The 19,934-nt window shown below is 37.6% G+C and overlaps 1 protein-coding gene across 7 annotated transcripts in view; it reads right to left on the minus strand.

Annotated features, from left to right (window-relative positions):
- Positions 1–19,934, minus strand: part of GCC2 (GRIP and coiled-coil domain containing 2) — a 42,596-nt gene that overhangs the window by 16,880 nt on the left and 5,782 nt on the right. For all 7 annotated transcript variants that reach the window (XM_039532612.1, XM_039532584.1, XM_039532597.1 and 4 more), the window contains 12 exons: positions 19,530–19,634; positions 14,077–16,566; positions 13,286–13,355; positions 11,908–12,008; positions 11,721–11,819; positions 10,129–10,248; positions 8,405–8,569; positions 7,864–7,968; positions 7,135–7,297; positions 6,413–6,513; positions 6,210–6,287; positions 4,217–4,354 (listed from right to left, as the gene is read on the minus strand). In XM_039532612.1, coding sequence (XP_039388546.1) covers positions 4,217–4,354; positions 6,210–6,287; positions 6,413–6,513; positions 7,135–7,297; positions 7,864–7,968; positions 8,405–8,569; positions 10,129–10,248; positions 11,721–11,819; positions 11,908–12,008; positions 13,286–13,355; positions 14,077–16,566; positions 19,530–19,634 — 3,735 coding nt within the window. The remainder of the gene's footprint in view (positions 1–4,216; positions 4,355–6,209; positions 6,288–6,412; positions 6,514–7,134; positions 7,298–7,863; positions 7,969–8,404; positions 8,570–10,128; positions 10,249–11,720; positions 11,820–11,907; positions 12,009–13,285; positions 13,356–14,076; positions 16,567–19,529; positions 19,635–19,934) is intronic.

A 19,934-nucleotide genomic window follows, 5' to 3' on the forward strand; every position in this document is an offset into this window, starting at 1 on the left:
TTTAAAGATCAAGAAATATGAACAGTTGCATTTCCTTTTTTGTTGTGTTGAATGGATGATTAAAATGGTTAATATATCACCTAAGAGAGCCAGTTCATTTAAAATACAATATTCCATGATTGGTAGGTAAACTTTTTTTGGTATAGGGAGCACATTAGTGTTAATCACATCTGACTTTCGGACAGTTTACAAATACACAATTTTATATATTATATTGTAACATACAAATAGTACTATAAAACATTACGAAGTCCTTAAAAATAAAAACTACCAACAAAATATTATAAACAGCAACTCCAAAACAAGATGGCGATAGAAACAACACAGGCAATCATTTCCTCTGTCAACACACAGGCTTCGTCATAGTCAGTCACTGTTACAGTCATAATCAGTCATCTATTTGTACTAAGACTGGATTTCTGAGTCATTCTGGTATTTTTGTTCAAGCAAACAAGATGATGGGAAAATTCCATACTTTGTTTTAAAAAAATATATATACAGTTTATTTTCTGTCTTTTTACTATGCTTATACTAAAATCACTTAACATGTAAATTAAAGTTATGTCGACGTAAATTTCCTGCCATTAAAAAAAAAGATTTAGGTAGCTTCATCTTTGACCACGGCTCTTACAGCAAGAAGAGTGTGTATTAATCACATTGACTTGACAAGCACTGCTCATCCAGTATTCAAAGTTTTGTGCTCCCCTTTTCTAAAAATACCATCTGTGCATGATTTTCTCTCCTGAATCTCAGCAAGTGGCCGGTGGAATTCCCATAGCTTGTGATTTTTTTTTTTTTTTAAACATTGAGGGCAACACATGTCATGCCGTCTACTGGATGTAATACACCACCCTCTGCTAAATATAAATAAGTCTCTCTGAATGTTCCAGTTGTTTCTTAACTGTGTTTGGTGAAGGAGCTTCCATGGGGAGACTGTACTTCAACAGCCATTGCTATAGCTCTTCTGGCTCCAGTGATGTTCGTCAATATAATTTTTTTTAAACAAATCCTTCACTTTTCCTTTCATTCAGGCACTTGAGTTAAAGTATTCCACACCCAAAATATTTGATAAGCAGCCTTTGTTGTATTCGATGCATCTTCACTTGCTCTACTGTTTTTGCACCTAATTTTTTAGTTGTGACTTGGCAAGTATTTTGATGCTCACCTTTTCATTGGTCACGTGCTCCTCTGAGGTGTCAGTACTCTTTTTCTTTTGCAGATGTAGTATCCGAGGGCTGGCCACACAACAGCTTCATACCATGTCAGTGTGGCAGAACTACATCCAGGATGGATGCTTTGCATTGCCCACGAAGGAATTAGCCACGATATGTGGAAATGCCCAATGAGTCTACAAAGGTTGCCCTGGATAGCGAAGAAATTTGGTGAGTTGAGTGCCCCCAAACTTTCCTTGAGGCAAATGAGACACACTCCTATAGGTCTGGCTCCAAGAAACTCTCTCCTTTACAGCTTGGCTTCTGGCAGATTAGAGGTTTGTAGGTATGGTGTGTTCAAGCAGTTGATTCAGAAGCCATCTACTAAATAGGACCTAGGGCTTCCAGTGGGAAAGGTTTGTAAGTGTAGTACAATAAGGTCCATATGGACTCCTTTACTTGCACTACAAAAACTGCTTGACTCCTTTCTTCTCCTGTCTCAGTCTATTGCACAGACTAACTCCTTCCAGAAATATCTTTTTTGGCTTATCATGAACCAGTCTCAGGTAGAAGTGTGTTTCTGCAACCCTTTGTCATTTCATGCACGGCTCAACACTTCTGAAACCTCCAATTAGAAAAAAACCCCACCTCTGCAGGGAAATAAAAATGTGGTCCTGATGAAAGCTCCTTTAAAACACTAATTCCTATGACCTTAAGTTTCTTACACTGACAGTCATTTTCCTGGTGCTAGTGAATGGACGCACCTTATACCAGATTCATTTTTACAAGGATAAGGTGGTAACGTGGACTCACTTGAGATTCCCATCTGAAGTTATGATAGTGTTCCACCACCAGTGTCAGAAATCCTTGGGAGTCTACTTGGAGCAGACTAACTCCACCCAATTTGATTTGATTAAGAAACCAAATTTGCTGAGCAATGCTGTTACAAAGAGAACTATGTCCCAAAGGCATTTCACATTGCTATTATCTGGAAGCCATGTCAAGGCCTATTTGATTAGATGGATGTATCCACAACAGAGAATTGCAAAGCTGCTATTTCGTCCTCTCTTCAGACATTTACAAAGCACACCTCTACCCAGATATAACGTGACCCGATATAACATGAATTTGAATAGAACACAGTAAAGCAGTACTCCGGGGGGGGCGGCGGGGGGGCTGCACACTCCAGCGGATCAAAGCAAGTTCGATATAATGTGGTTTCACCTATAATGCGGTAAGATTTTTTGGCTCCCGAGGACAGCGTTATATTGGGGTAGAGGTATATTACTCCTTGTATTCAGTTTCCAGAAGACGTTCTGTGCTCCAGAACTTTTCCAAGACAGGGGATTCCAGACCTTTTCCTCCCCTAAGAAGAATTTTATGTTAAGATGTCCTTTATTTTCAGCATGGAATTCTCTCAAATTGCAATATCTTCACACAGGCTTGAATGTTGTTACACCTCTTACTATTTATGCTAAATATTAACAAAAACCTCTACCTCTTCACACAGTTGGCACTAGCTTTGCTATTGCTGGTCATTGCGCCTCTACTCATGTTCATTTGAGATGTGAGAATCCTGCAAAAATAATATCTTCAAAAGAGAAAATTACTTATTTTTGAACTCTGCTTTTCAAACGATGTTGTCTTTAGGACACTCCCTCACCCGCCTCTCTCACAGAGTTTGGACTTTCTGGTTTGTGAAGTTATTTTCTTTTTTCCTCCAAGGCACACATATGTTGATCATCTTGAGGCAGCTTCTTTTTCTGGGAGCTGTTGCATATTAATTTAAATGGAATAAATGGGCCAAAGGTGTTAACATAACCCAGTCACTGCCTATCATTAAAACAGAGTTAAACGAGGCCTGGGGTTTGGTATACAGAGACCTCACTCTACTTAGGACTATGGTAAACACATGAAAAATCTTTTTAACAATTTATTAAAGTTACAGAAAAGGAAACATAGTTAAAGCATTTGAAATGTATTTTAACAGCATTTTTTGTTCCTTTTTCCTTTAGCTGGAGAGAAGTTTAAATGAAAAATCCCCTAGTTTGACCATTTCTCAGATGGTAATAACTGTCCCCTTGGGCAAAAGAGACGATGTTAGCTGAGATGGGCTGGAGCTGTTGTTGCTGCTGTTAATGTCTGATCCTATTTTATCTCTAGTGGGATTCAGATGGAGCCAGTAGGAGTGGCGATCTCATCTGGATCCCTCTCTCTGGCCTGGTCAGGATTTGTATGATGGAGGGCTGCCAGAAGATGGTGGCGGGAGCAGCTATGATAATGAAGCTTGCTTCAGTAGCCTCTGTCTGTCTTCTCCTATTTTTCCCCCAAGTTTTTTTTCTTTAAAGGACCCACAAAAGGAATGATGGGTGGGATACCCCATCCCCTCATTATTTTGCCCATCAATTAGGCCTAATATTTGAAAACAATTTTGGTTCATTAAATTTCTGGTTCTACATTTTTTATTTTTACCTAGCATGATTTCAATTTAGTCCTTGAATTATATCCAGGTCTCTTGCAGCTGTTTATAACATTCATTATTGAAAGCAACTTGACGTACTTCCCATTTTAAAGAGCTCTGTGTAGCTCAAAAGCTTGCCTCTTCCACCAACAAATGTTGGTCCAATAACAGATATTACCTCATCCAGCTGGTCTCTTTACTTTTCATCAACATTTGTTATTATATCATCTTACAAACTTTTACATACTTTTTACAATTGAGCTCACTATTACAGTACATTTGTCAGCCCAATTATCACAATGGAGCCTCAGCTCTGGTGCAGTCAAAGAAACTGACTATAGTGTTTGGATGGCAGCATTTATATTCCACGGAGGATGGTGCAAAACAAGTAGTAAAAGGCCTAACTTGTGCGCTATGCTGCTATTGCTGAAAAGGTCAAAAACCATTACAAGTTAGGAGAATTCCTTCCAGTCATCTGCCAAGGAGCTAAGATCCAAGAGTAAGAATCCTGCAAGATGATAGCTTTAGAGAAGCAAAAGTGCAAGTTCAGTAACTTTGTCTTCTAACAGTCTAAAGAGCTATTACTTATTTTATGAAAAAGTACCTTTGCTGTGTTGCATTCTTCTTGTAGGGTTGCAATTTTCTGCTGGTAAGCACTCAGAGTGCGCTGGTGTTGCTCCAAAGCAGTCCGCAGATGTTCTTGAATCTTGTGTTTTTCTGACGTTAGTTCAGCCAGCTGAATCTGAAAATGAACACGCACTTCAACAAAACTAGAATGTAGTCTTCAGAATTGACTCTTGTTTTCATTAGGTGAACAGAGAATGAAACAAAGCATCCAGATATTCTGGTGATGGGAAACCTAGAAATGACTAGATACAATACAATTAAAATCTGGTTTAAAAAAATATTAATGTGAAGAAGGCCTGTGTTGGAATGTATCTGAGTAGTATCACACACATAATTTATCATTTGAATTTTACTAAAAATAATGGGAAGAAATGTGCAGACAAATTTTTCTAGAGAATTATTTAATTTTTTCCTCAAATTTTTTTTTTTTTTTAAAGCACAATCCCTATTTTCTGTAAATCAACAAATCTGTCATTTGGTGGCAAGGCAGATGCCTGTTACTAGCTATCAAAATTCATACTGATGAAAATTACCCTTATATTAAGGCTTTTTGCTGGCAATGTGTTTTAAATAAAACACCTTTTTTAAAAAGCAAAGTTTAATTAATTAGGGCCAAAGGTAGATTAAAAAATATATCCTTGTCATAGGACTCAGATTCCCTAATTCTCTTTTGAGAGATTAAAAATAAACGGGAGAAAGCAGCAAGCCAACTGAATATCTGAACTGACGTTCATCAATTCTGAAATGTAACAGCAGCAGCACTTACACTTCACAGGGCTTTATACTTGAAACATCAGAAAAAAGATGCAGAAGGACAATCAGATATAGTTTTTATAATTATGGAAAAAGTATATATAGAAATTGTACTATGTACTCCAATTTCACCACTCATGCTATCACACAAACCCCAAACAATGATTTCAGCAATGTTAAAGCAGATTAAATTCTCAAATGAATGGACTGTGAGTCAGATATGCCTCATATGATAGCAACAGATCAGCACATCTGATAGTGTGACAGATGAACTGATCTGTAGATATAAGAGCATATGAGGTTTAAGCACAGGGCTAGAAGACAGGTGATCCTGAGTTCTAATCCTGCCTCTGTCACGGATTTGCTATGTAGCTTTGGCCAAGTCACTTCATCTCCCTGCCTCAGTCTCTCTACTGTGAAATGGGGATAATAATACACACAACTACCTACCTTGCAGGGCTATTGTAAGGATTAACTAGGGTCTGTGAAGTGCTTTGTAAATTTAAAATGCTGGAGCATGTGTCAGTATATGAGGTTGTGTGTGACTGCATAAATGATGAAGCTAGGAGTACATATTGCTTTTTAACATCTGTTGAAGATGAAAGTGAAAATCTTAAGAGCGTGTCACAGATAATGTTGTAAGCAATATGAAGGTGGAAAGGACGGTCAAAGACTTCTTTCTTACATGCTTTTAAGGTTTTGACTGGATGGAAAGTGTCCTCGAGCAACCTTAAGTGTCACTAAATGTAATTTTTGTTTATTTAAAAAAAACCCTAGGAAATTATTTCTACACCCTTGGTTACACACAAGACAGGGAGGAAAGAGAGGAGTTGGATGGGCCTGGGCATCAGAGAGAGAAACTGCACTGCTGGACCCGCTCCTGGCAGCGTCCACACTCTGAAGGAAGAAAAAGGCTACGATGTAGCTCAGGAGAATCATCATCAGATTTTCCTCTTGTTATCGAAATCACCACGAAAGATACCTGTGCCTTAGCACAAGCACAAAATAATTACAAGAAATTGAAAGACTTAGGGTACTATATTAAATGAAACACTTGAGGACAATTGAGAGAACTGATTAAAAATAAAATTAGTGATACAGCTTTTGTAACAACCTGCTTACATTCTGTAGCACTCAGCGTATATTACCCCATAGCATTCTCTCTAGTTTCTTCTGTCAGAAAGCTTGTGCTAACAACAAAGAGTGAAGTTCCTTGCCTTATAGACTTCCACTTGCTGCTGACTTGCCTCTAGCTCTCCTTTTAATGATGCTTGAAGTATTAGATGGTCATTTTCCTGCAGGATAAAGATATCTTGGTTAATTTAAAACACTAAATTTTTTTTATTTCAAAATCTGAACTTGAAACTAAATTATAAGCATTTGGTATAAAAAAAGCATATGCAGTATAATAAGCACTTACAGCTTGCCTTGAATCGGCCAGTTCTTTTTTGGTTTTCACTAGCAGTTGTTTTATTTGGGAGTTCCTTTCCTCATACTGTAGCACAGAAGACTGAAGGGATTCTAATGCAGAGATAATTTTTGATGAGCAAAGGAAAAAAATTGTATAAGGTGCTTTCATAAAAGTGTTGTAAATGTAACTGAAAATGAATGTTGCAAACAAGCAGTTCACCAAGAGTTCGACTTCAAATTTCCAGGTATCATACTGGTTTTCTAACACAAAGTATCTTCAAGCAAATTGGGGTTAGGCTTAAGAGGATGGCAAAAAATGCAATATTTAACACACCATTATTTGGTAATATTTTTAAGTAGAGTGTTTTCAGTCACTTTCAGTCTTTTTCAGTCACTCAGCTCTGTAAAAAGATTCTGAAGTGTCACTAGCTCTCCAGCTCTGGGATTAACAGAGACATGTGAGAAATGCAATTTGTCCAGTAAGGTATCTGACTATTAGTTTACTGCTTAGTAAACAAGTAACAGATGAACTACAATATTTCATTGAACACATAAGAAAGGAATTTTGTAAGCCTTCTTTCAATGTCTTTCTTGGCAGCCCTTGTCTCCTGAGCTGAGAATGTTAAGATATACATACATGATGTTCCCAAGCTGTTTGCCTCCCCACCACGTTGGATATAAGAAGTCCCATGGCAGACAATGAGAAATTTAAAAAGTTAATATTTTACTCACTTATTTCTTCTTGTAGTGTTTCTTGTTTTTGTTTTTGAATTCTGAGCTCTTGCTCAAGATCTTCAATTTTGCAGTTTTTATCTGTAATCTTCTGATTAAGTTCTTTCACTAAACGCTCATAATCAGCCATTTCCATATCCATTAGTGTGCTCTTCTGGGCATCCTGTAGATTACATATTTCGTAGTCCCAGTTTAAAATTGTTTGGGCTGATTTGAAGGATTTTTGTTTTGATTACTCTGTACTGCAAAACTGTTCCTCACAACTCCGATTTTTGTTAAAGTCTATAGCCACATACGCAACAGAGGAAACTTACCCATCAGCATTCTAAATCTCATTTGCTTGTATCAGAATCAAAACAAGGAAACAAGTTAGAATATTAAAATTCTGTCTAGCATGTTCTAATCAGCATTCTAAAGGAATTTGGCTCTGGAAAAGCAAAGATAGTCTTGTAATTAAGGCACTGGAGTTGGACTCAGGAGATCTGGATTCAATTTCCACTTCCATTCAGTCTTTTGTGAGACCTGGGCTAGTGACAGTTTCTCTATGCCTCACTTCCCCATCTATAAAATGGGATAAGACTTCCTGTCTCCCACCCTTTGTCTTACTTGGATTTTAAGCTCTGGGGGCAGGGATGTTCTATGATGTGTTATGCACAGCACACAACACAGTGGGGCTACAACCTTATTTGGGTCCTCCAAGCATTACTGCAACAGAAACAATTACCCTACCCGCCGGGCCAGCTCTAGCTCCTGCATAGTTTTCTGAAGATGTTTCTTTTCCTTCTGAAGCTGAAGCTGAAGGTCTTCAAGTTCTCTTACAGCACTGCTGTGGTCCTGAAAATTAGTTTAAATGCTTTTCAGTTACATAATTTGAGTTCAAGAATGTCTGTCCATGATGTGTATGTCACAAAATGTATGTAGGTAAGAATGAGAGGTTTTTGAAACAAGCTTCCTACCCTCCAAATTAAACCCCAGATGGATTATAAAATTAATAGCAACGTTATGACTGTATGTTAAACTAAGGCCCCATTCTATTCTCACTACTGACTATGACAAAACTATCAATGGGGGCATGACTTAAAGGGTCAGCCAGGCAACAGAATACGATGCTGTATCTGATCTATAAAGGCAACAAAACCAAACTAGTTAAAATATTTTAAAGATTCCACTCTGACGGTTTACCACACTTTCAGGAAGTCTTCCCTTCAATTCATTCAGGGAATAGCCTGTGTTTTATTTTTTATGGACCCACAACATTGCTTTTACCTACCTTTATCTTTTGCTCTTTTAGAAATTTTTCAGCTTCCAGTTCTTTGTCGACTTTTGCTTTGGCTCTCTGCGTTTCTAATATCTGGGCTTCTAGCAGTTTAACATTAGACTGTAGAGTTTCAAGACGAGCCATAAGGTCTTCATTGGTAGAGTTTAGTTGGTTTTGCTAGAATGATATTAGTAACAAGATGAAAGTGGCAGTTAATATTCTTGACATTCTTACAGGCAGAGATGCTGACTGTGATTTTTTTGTTGTTGTTTTTTAGAAAATACACAAGGATTTCCACCCAACAGCCTTTGTAAACTATTTCTGCAGATGCTTGAACATGACAGGACAAAACTGTGTCCATACTAACAGTTTAAAACGAGAATAGGAAATAGCCTGGTTTAAAAATGGGTGGCACAATTAGGACACTCCTACAACACAATTTTGACAATATATTACAACCCTGTTGCGGTTTTTTTTAAAGGGGTTGAGGGAGAACAGTGGGTAAGCTTGGAAAACTATTCACTAGCTCTTCAGGAACAGCATGCCAATCTCCGCTCAAATACAGCTGCCACAGTTCTGAGCAGATATTAATGACATCAATCCCTACACCAAAGAAGTTACTTCAATACCACCAAATGTTGTCAATGTATCTGTTTTAAATAAGATAAAGCTAAGGCACAGGTAAGAAATCTGTCCCTATCTGGACTAGAGTTGCAGATATTTAAAGGGTTTGTTTTGAACCACCAGCATTTTCACCATATGGTCTCACTGTCCTTCCCCTTGTTATGTGAATCCAGAATTAAGGATGAATACATGAAAAAAATTAAACAGCAAAATTATTGGTCATATTTTGTTCATGAAATATTTCATATCATCAATTTGAAAAAATTCACCTGCTGAATAACCAGTAGAATGTATTCAAGAGTGAGATTGGAGGCAAAAAAGGAGATTTTAAAGTCTCACGAGAGTATTTCAGCCAAACAATGATTGGATTTAGGCCACCATAGAACCCACTAATTTTTCAGATGTTTTGGGTGTTGACTGGACACATTTTGCCTCTCTCCTCAGTACTTTCTGAGGGAGACAGGAAGAAAAAAAAAAACAACAACCTCACTTCTAGTTTGAAACATTTTTAATTTACAGTTAGTATTAATATTTTAAAATAGTATCTTGTTTTGGTAAAAAAGGACACCATACAAATTCTCAGTCCTTACTAATGGCTGCTGTATTTTGTACCAAATAGACAGAAGGGATAGTATCAATAAAGGGTAGATAAAGCTCTGTACTACCCTTTTGATATACAGGACTTATAATCTGTATGACCACTGTCAGTGTTGTGCAGCTCCTCTTTTCTGAGAACCAGCTCAAGCGCATATACTACAGTTGTTGACAAATGGGCTTAATTTCAAATTTCTTCAGATTTGGGCCCTGATCCTATAACTCCAAACAGGCCGCTACATTCTTGCAGTCCAGAGAGAAATCTAGATATTTTTATAATGTCCCTATTTTCATTTAATGTTTTTTCCAGATCCAAATATTCCAAACACTGGGATTTCTACTTTGTCAGAACACAAATATTAGTTTATTTGCTTGTATCTATTCAAAAATACAGAAGGAATTACGAAAATATTTACAGGGATAATTTACGTATGTCTCTATCAAACTGAAATGGGACTTAAGATCAATTACTTCATATTTGTCATAAAAATTATTTGCTCAGTCACAAAATAAGCTACCTGCTGAGTTGAAGTCTGTAGTTGTCTTGTAAGGTCATCCATCTGATGTTCAAGATTATTTGCTCGGTCCTTTTCCAAATCCAGCTGTTCTGCTTGCTTGTCATATTCCAGCAAAAGATTCTTGAAACACGCACAAAGCACTTTAATTGTTGTTAAATACATGGAAGCTGTGGTGTGCTTATAGCAAATAAATGGGTGTTTGCACATTCTTATTATTGTTCAGTACTTGATGTTTCTTATTGTGACATCAGAAGTACCATAGGTGAATTAAAGTTGCAGTTCCATTCTAGGTTCTAGTGAAAACAGCTCTTTCAAATTTTCCTCTCTAGATTTAAGTCATTCATTGAAGAGCTCTAAGTCACCACAGATTTTAAAAAAGGGTATATTAGTAAAAGAATGACAGATTTTTTGGAAATGGGTGCTGTTGGAACCTTATCTTTTACGTTTCTTGAGTTGGCAATTTAACTGCATTAACAAGGGTTATTTCCCATTATATTTTTCTTTGTCTAAACTTAACATTAGCATTCAAATGGTCCTAATTAAAAATTCACACTTCAATGGAAGTAATGGGGTGAGGAGAAGGGAATCCCCAAGTTTGCTGCTGGTATTGATTGGTGGGATACAGTTTTTACACTACTCTGGTTTCACAAGGCAGCAGCATTTTCTATTGATTTATATTCTGATAGCTGAAGTCTTTCCACCAGAAAAAGAATTTATTTAAAACTGAAAGAACTGAAGAATGTCAGAAATTTGCTGACAAACTTAAATACTGCATCCATGGTTTTCTCTTGTCTCTGATATTAAAGGCAATTTTTGGGAGCACTTTGTTGTGCATGTTTTAAGGAGACTGCTTTCATGAAGAAAACTCTCTCAGTATCACTGGTGTCCCTGTTTGACCATCTGGTCAATCCAGCCAGATAGAATGGATCAATGGCACTAAGGCAGTGAGCATATTAACAAAAATCTACTTCTGAGTACGCTACCTTACAACCTCACAACTCCACTGAGGCTTAGGCCCATATTTAAAAGTATGGTTAGATTTATGTATGTATTTTTAAACCAAATATACATGCAAAGGTGAATTGCTCATAATACAAAAAGGTTAAGCAAACTTTAAGGGCAGGTACTGAGCAGGGAATATTTCCAAATACAAGGATGAATGTTTCTGAAAGTTGAGTCCATAAAAACAGGGAGTATTGTGGAAACTCTCGCAATTTTAATTATAAACATAATTGTCATTGTTCTAGCACCCCACCACACACACACACTTCATGTGAATAAAAATTTAATAAAATAAGTATAATATATGCTACTAAATGCCAAGTATAAATGGAGGGATCACTTCATCCACCACTGAAACCTCTGAGGTGAGATATGGCAATTGTTGAACAACACACAGCAACATTGTACAATAGTTTAGGACAGGAAGCAAAGAACACTGTAGCTACAGAGGGAAATTAGGTAGGCTGACTGTAATTATGCATTAGTGAGTCATGGACACATCAAACTGGAATCAGGCTAGGAAATGCCATTTCTAAATAATATTTTCTGATAAATAAAGCATTTTTGAAGATATAGTTAGCACCTCTTACCTTATAGCTTTCTGCTCCTTGGATGATGTCCCTCATAGAAGTAGACATCTGATCTTTCTCTGATTGTACCAACTCTAATTCTTCTCTCAAAGACTGCACCTTATTTCAAAGCAATACGTAACAGTGTGATTACAACAGAACCTTACAGTGCCAGAAAGCTCTTCAATATGCGATCTAAATAACTTACCTCTTTTCTGCTAGAATCTAGTTCTTTCCTTGCTTTCACAGCAATGACTTTAACTTTATTTAACTTCTCTTCTCTCTCTGCAGATAGCTTTTCCAGACATACTAACACAAAAAACAGAAACGAATTCATCTACGCAACGGAATAAGTAAAATACAAAACTAGTATCTACATGATTTTGAAAACATTAGCAAAATAAAAAAGTATATGCATCCATTACTACTGAAAAACAGGAAGACATTTAGAACACTTCATTCACGTAAGCTCTTGGAGGCCTGGTTTGAAAGCTAAGATTCCCAGCAACACAAACAGCTATAATGGTGAACACTTCCACTATTCCAGAGACGTCCATTAGCAAACTTTGGTTTGTTAGGATTTTAAAACTCAAAAAACATGTTTCCAGCTTCTCCTGTGACAAATACAGTTGTTTCAGAATGCAAGGGTGAGGTGTTTATCTGAGAGGCGGGAGATTTTATTTCCTCCCTCTTCTCATGAGGCAGCTCTGAGGAGTTGTCCCAGCCATACAACTATTTTCCCTTAAAGAAAAAAAACCAAAAAAACCCCAAACATCCTTGCCATTATTTTTCTATACACAGAAGTGGGCAAGGTTCTCTCTGTAACAAGTCATTACCACTATTCCTTATTTGACTGCATGGGTTTTATAGGGAGCAAAACTGGGAGAGCAGTCAAACTCAGGGCTATGGTGCAGAACAATATCTTCTAGGTCACAAAGCCAGCCACTAACATTTACTAGTTTTTAATGCTTTGGGCTATCCTCATATGTGAAAGTGACTAGCTTTCTAACATAATTATGCTGGCCACTAATCTGCACTGTCATCTTGTTTGTTTTTTAAATGAAAAAGACACTGAACTATAAAGAACAGCTGACAGACAAGTACATTTCTGAGAACACACATTAGACTCTAAAATAGTCCATGAGGAGCCTATTGTTTTATTATATTACCAATCCTCTTGGTGAAATTCAATGGTTTTGCTTCCAGCTAGCGCTAATTTTCTTTTGAAAGCCAACCAGAATTTTCAGAAGGCTTAGCTTTCTCTCTCAAAGCAAGCTATATTGTTCAGTGGCATCTTAACAGTTACCAATTTAAAATATTAAAGATTATTCCCCTCCATATGACAGTTATTAACCGGGGTCAATTGTACAGAGCCAGTGATACACAGATGTCTACCTTAAAATAAAAATATTAACTGTTAGGGTAACAGACCACAGGCATATTTTGAACCCTTATTGGACATCAGGAAGTCATCTGCTTATTTTAAGTATTTCTCATAAACTAGGGTTAAAAAATGAAAGATGAAGTATGTTAAATAATGGATTAAAAGTCACAACTACTTAAATACAAAGAAATAAGAAAAGCACCAATTTTTTCTTGTAGTTCTGCTACTGAAGATTGTTGGTCATTTTTTACAGACGACTTCTCCATGAAATCCTGTGATATAAAACAAAGATAATGAAATATTACAAACATTTTTGGTATTTGCTAATTCCTTGCATGTCATAATCAGAAGCTGAATAATATATATTAACCTTAAGGCCAGAATCTGGGCTATTTCTATATGAACTAGACATAAATATTACAATTTATGTACAATTTTATGTTTTCTTGATAATTTACAAAGATACTTAAAATGTAAGGGCAGGGAAATCATCCTCATAGCAACTGTTTTCCATCCTACCCTGTCAAGAACAAGAAAGGTCAGACTATGTAGTTCTGGCCAGCTGCTATTTCTCAGTCATTATCAGGGACTAACAATGCTCTGATGTAAGGAAGTTCCAGCAAACTTACCACAAACAGGGTAGGGCAGATAACTGATCTAACATCAACTTTAAGTTGTGCTTATTTAAGTTGTAGATTTATAACATTTAAGAGCTAAGAGACATTATTAAGTCATCTAGGCCATCCCTCCTGTAAATGAAGGATCATTTGTGAGGAAAGGGAGAAGATTATATTTTGCTCAAGTAAGCTTTTAATGCTAAAGTAACTTTAATATTGCCTTTTTGGTGAGGCACTCTCCATTAGAAATACTTATTGAAAAAAAGCAGATCAGTTGATTGGGGGCGGTGGGCCATGAAATAATGTGACAATACTTTTGAACCTTCATTAAGTGTTAGAGGTTTAGTCTGTATACTGAAATAACAAAAAGCATTACCTTTAGAGAGGTCAGTTCGGCTTTCACATTTCTAAGTTCAGCCTCTCTTTGTTCTAGACTGAGTTTTAGGTTTTCTTGCTCTTCTGTAGAAGATTCCTTCTGTTTCTCTTGTATTTGGCTTTCATAACATGCAAGTTTTTGAGAGATCTCTTCAATACAAGCTAGAAGATCTTGTTTTTCATTCCTTGCTTTCTCACTGGCACTCTTCATCTCTTGGATGTCTAGCTGTAATGCTGCTTTTTCTGTCAAAGCTCCTTCTAATTTTTCTGCTAAGAGACACTTTTCTTTTTCAAAGTTTTCCAGCAAAGATCTGAGCTCTGCACATTGAACTACATTTTCTTCCTGAAGTCTCTCAACCTTCTGCTGTAAATTAACAACTTTTTCATCATTCTGCAAAGTAAGGCTCTGTTTTTCTTCTTTCATTTTTGCCAAGGATTCATTTGCAATCTCCAGTAAATTAACAGCATCATGTTCCTCCTCATCATCTGAAAGCCTGGACCCTATTTGCTCAAGCAAACCGTACAGCTGAGTTTTGACAAGTGATGCATGTGCTTGTTTGTTTTCAAGAAGCAAAGTTAAATGGTCTTTTTCTTCAACAGCAATTTGTAATTTCTTTTCTAAATTTTCAGCTTGTTCTTTAAATACTAGCCAATCCTCCTTTTCAGAGGTAACCTTTTCCAGATTACTACTTATTTTGTCTTTTTCCTTACAGATTTTCTCATTTTCCTTATGAAGAGTATATGCTTGAGATAACAGACTCTTTCTATCAAGCGAGAGAGCTTCCATTTGTTCCTCTAATTGCACTAACTTTTGGTTATTCTCATCCTTCTCTTTTAAAGCTTCTTTTAGTGTCTCTGTTAAATCCTCTACATTTTTTTTCAGTTCACTGTTGCACTGGTTAACAAATTCTGCTTGTTGCTGAAGTTCCAGGACCTTTTCTTGTTCTTTTTTACACATTTCTTGGAGATTTTCTACTTCTTCACCTGAACATTTCAGTTCACTTAAAATACCATCTTTTTGAGAGGCAAGAGTAGTCACCTTTTCCTCCAGTTCTTTTATTGTGATCTCTTTTTGATCAAGAGAGATCACCATTGCCTCATTCGCCTCCTGAAAGCTGACTATTTTATGCTTAAGTTCTTCCACCTCAGCTTGTTTAGATGATAATTTTTCTGCTTCTTCCTGAAGACGACTCACTGTTTCAAGAAGAGCATCCTTGTCATTGAAAGCAGCTCTGAGTTTCTGTTGTAACTCACTGACGTCAGAAGCTTGCTGCTGCTTCATTGATTCAAACTCCTGACTGATCTTTCCAGCTGATTCCCCCAATTCAGTTTGTAGAGTTTCCAGCGTTTCCCTCAAACTCTCATAATTGAACACTGCTTCTTCCTTCTCCTGTATGAGCTTTTGATACTGTTCCTTAAGATCCTGTATTTCGAAAACCAATGCCATATTTTCTTTTTCTGAACTTGACAATAAAGTCTGATGTAGTTCCGAAATCTCTCTCTCTTGTTGTTCTCTCAGACTTTGAACTTCTAGGTTACGCTCTTTTTCAGTGATTTCATATTGGTGTCTTGTTGCTTGGAGCTCTGATTTTAGTTTTTCAATTACACAACAATGATCTTCTTTAGCAAGTTGCAGTTCATTAATTTTAAACTCCAAGTCTTCCCGCTCATGAAAATATTCATCCTTTGTGCGCTGGATTTCCTCCTCCAGTTTTAACTTAACATTATTCATATAGGTTAGTTCATCTTTTAATATACTATGTTGAGATTCCAGTTCTTTTAAACTATGTTCTAAGTGTTTGACCTTTTCTTCCATTTTTGTGTTCACATAAGTCTCTCTTTGTACATCTGTAACATCTGTCTCATTTTCATTTACAGCTTCTCTTAGTTGCTCCAATTCATGTTCATATGTCTCATTACTAGCATATAATTCACTCTTCACGCTTTCCTCTTTTACCAAGTGCTGCTCTGTTAAGTCCGGCTTTTGCCGATTTATCTGGTTTCGTTCCTCTTCATATTCTTTAGAAGTGGCTTCAAGCTGACACATCAATTCTGAAACCTCTTCCTGGTGTGCACCCTTTACTTGCATAAGCTCTTCATGCAGATTATTGATTTCACTACAGTAATGTTGAGAATTATTTTTGATAACTTCTTGCAGATTTTCAACTTCTTTGTTTTTATCTTCACTGATAGTTTCCAACTGTTTATTCAGACATAAAATCTGTTCCTCATATGCATGCTTAATTTGCTGGACCTCTTCTTGTAGTTTTTTAGTTTCCTCTTGTTGATTACTATGAAGTTCAAGCTGTTCTGCAAGCCCCATTTGTTTCTTCACTTCTTCCTGCAGTTCTTTCTGCAGTTTGGCTAAGTCTTCATTGTATTTGGACTGTGCTCTTCCTACTTCGTTCTTAAGGCCTTCAATATCTTTCAAGTGGTCAACGCTTGATTGTTCCAACTGCTTCTGCAGTTCTTCTGTCTTAGTTACAGCAACCTAAAACAAACATATGTCAATAATTACATAGAAAGAAACAGACAAACTAAAACAAAAAATAGATGAATACCCAGTATATGATTTCCCCACCTGAAAAATCAGTGACAAAGTAATTCATCTGCATAATAAATGCCATTTGAACTCATGCTAATGTGGAAGTTAGATATTAGTAACTAAACTGGTTAAATTTTACAACCTAATAATTTATCAAGTAATTCAGATACCTGCAAATTTGGATATTGTGATCTCTGAATTGCAAAGGTCTCTGTCTCATGGATAACCAAGGAAATCGGGAAAGAGTTTGGAATAAACAAGTCCTTGATGTTGACTAGTGTACCAGAGATGGAAGTCATATTAAATTTTGTGGCTTAACAACAAATACCTTAAAATCCTAAATTATTTGGAACGAGGAAATGACATTTAAGAACTTAATTTAGAATGGAGAAAAAATGTACAAGCAAATTAGGTGAGATAAAGGGCACACTAGGAACAGCAAACTCACTGCAGGATGCGTGGTCAAAAGACCAAATGTAACAGTGTTGGCAAGTTCAGAGGAGAAGCTGAAAGGAACGTTTTAAGGTTATGATAGTTATTGGATTCTTTCTGCACTTTGGTAAGGTCTGACTATGATGCTGGTGGACCAGATGCCAGCTCATGCCAAGGTCTCATAGATTCATAGACTTTAAGGTTAGGAGAGACCATCATGGTCATCTAGTCTGACCTCCCGCACATTGCAGGCCACAGAACCTCACCCACCAACTCCTGTAACAGACCCCTAATCCCTGGCTGAGTTACTGAAGTCCTCAAATCATGGCTTAAAGACTTCAAGTTACAGATAATCCACCATTAGTTTAAACCAGCAAGTGACTCATGCTCCATGATCAGAGGAAGACAACCCCCCCGCCCTCAGGATCTCTGCTAATCTGACCTAGGGGAAAATTCTTTCCAGATCCCAAATATGGTGGTCAGTTGGACTCTGAGCATTTCAGCAAGTTCCACCAACCAGACACCTGGGAAAGAATTTTCTGTAGTAACTCAGAGCCCTCCCCACTTAGTGCCCCATCACTGGCCATTGGATATATTTTCTGCTAGCAGTCAGAGATTGGCTACATGCCACTATAAGCAGTCACATCAGACCATCCCCTCCATAAACTTATCAAGCTCAGTCTTGAAGCCAGTTAGGTTTTTCTGCCCCCACTACTCCCTTTGGATAGCTGTTCTAGAACTTCGCTCATCTTGTGATTAGAAACATTCGCCTAATTTCAAGCCTAAACTTGTTGATGGTCCCCAGGCCTTGACTGAATACTGACAAATACATAGCTGGAATCAGTCTGGTTCACCTGTATGTTAGTATTGTTACAATAGGTATTGGGATTCCAACGTGTTTAGTGTGGCAACTTTATTGAATGCTTGTGAGTTGCTGAAAGCATTAATCTCACTTATAACATCTGTATCCCATATGGTAAGGTAATATTTGAGGATTTGCATTGTAAGCCTTTTTAACTGTGTAAATCACCTGACAGGAGAAAGACCTTAACTAGAGTGAAATGCTGGTCTCCAACAGAAGGTATTATGTCCTTCCCAACAAGGAAGGCCCATCAACACCAGACAGATTGGAGTGGAATATTACAGAGGACAAAAGATTTTGTTGTTTACTCTCTCCCACTCCCCATGAAGATGAGTTTTGGAAATGAATTCCTCCCATCTGTGAGTTTGCAGCTCAGAGCAGAAGGGGGGAAGGGAATTAAAAACCCCTAACAAGGAGGAACTGTATCTCATTGCTGCTTGGATTCTGGAGGCTTAGCATGGGTTAGCTCTAAAGGTCATGGAAGCTTCTATAATAAGCAAACTCTATATTACTTTTTGAAACTTAAGAATGTAACTCATTTGTGTATGTATGTTTAACTGTTTTAACCTTGTGAATAACTCTTTTTCCCTTTTCCTAGTCATAAATCGGTATGTAGTTTGTTACAGGATTGGCTACAAGTGTGGTCTTTGATGTGAGATCTAAGGAGCAATTGACCTGGGATAAGTGACTCGTCCTTTGAGACTGGAAGTAACCTGACTGCTGTTGTGATTCGTGGTATAAAGGACCATCACAAGGGTAAGCTTGCCTAGGTGATGAGATAGATTGGAGTACCCAAGGAGTCTTTCTGTGACTCCATATTTAAGCTGTTATAGTGCCCGAGGAGTTTATATTTGAAAATTGATTGGTGAAAAACCACAAAACCCAAAGCCAATTTGGGGTTTGTACCCTGGTTCTTAATAGTCTGCCCTGAGGTTGGTACTCACCAATGCTCCCTCTAATATTTTACATCCATGTGTGGAATGAATTTTGTTATGTACACCAATATGGTGGGGGTTCAGAGTGTGGGTGGGGCTCAGGGCTCGGGTGTGGGGTGGTGGTGGGAGGGGGGGGGGGGGGAGGTCTCCGGCTGGGGATGTGGGCTCTGCGGTGGGGCCAGGGCTGAGGGGTTTGCAGTGCAGGCCGCCCCAGGGCTGCAGTGGGGAGAGAGGACTCCCCACCAGCCCTCTCTTGCCACAGCAGCCTAGGGCTGGGGGAGAGGCACCTCTCTCCTCCCCAGTCCAGGCCCTTGTGGCTGCACGCCTGCATTGCCCTTGATAGCCTGGTGTGCGGCCATGCAGCTTAGAGGCAACTTAGGTACCCACGCTCCTGAGTCAGGGCAGGACAACTTGACACTGACCACTTAGTCTGTGCATAACCCATTTGTTTTAAGACTTGCAAACAGATATTGTAATAATTTTGGGAAAGTATTTACACTGGTGATTATAATTAAAGATATACGAACTATGAGTATTATTAACTAACAATGAACAAAAGAGAATGAGAAAAAAAGGGATTAAAAAGTGAACCATACAATCATAATTATTAAACTAGAAAACAAAACTACCATGGACTAGAAATGTTTATAGCAGAAACATGTTATTGCTCGTTTCACTACCTCTGCTTCTTGTTTCCTTTTAGCATTTTCTTTTTTGAGGGCTATGCACTGCTGTTGGATCTCTGCTTTTTCCAGAAGAACAGCATCCAGCCTTTCTGAGAGTGCCTAATTTGGAGAGAGAGCAAGAAGACTGTTAGGAAAAAAATGTGAAAATGCGGAGTCTCAGCAACCTTTGTGAGGCAATGCTACAGAGCTCAGATATTGGCTGTGAGATTTGCTGCACACTGTGCAACAGAAAACCAAGCCCATTACAATAATTACCTTCAGTCCATAGAGAGAAGACAGAGTATAGTGACAGCTATACTGCTAACAAAACACCTCCTACAGTTAATCTACTGAGCAGAATGAACTTGCTGCATTGGAAAACTGGTTTCCTATTTTATTATTTATACCTCCAGAAAAAAA

This window comes from Mauremys reevesii, linkage group 1, assembly GCF_016161935.1.
Source record: "Mauremys reevesii isolate NIE-2019 linkage group 1, ASM1616193v1, whole genome shotgun sequence".
Lineage (NCBI taxonomy): Eukaryota > Metazoa > Chordata > Testudines > Geoemydidae > Mauremys > Mauremys reevesii.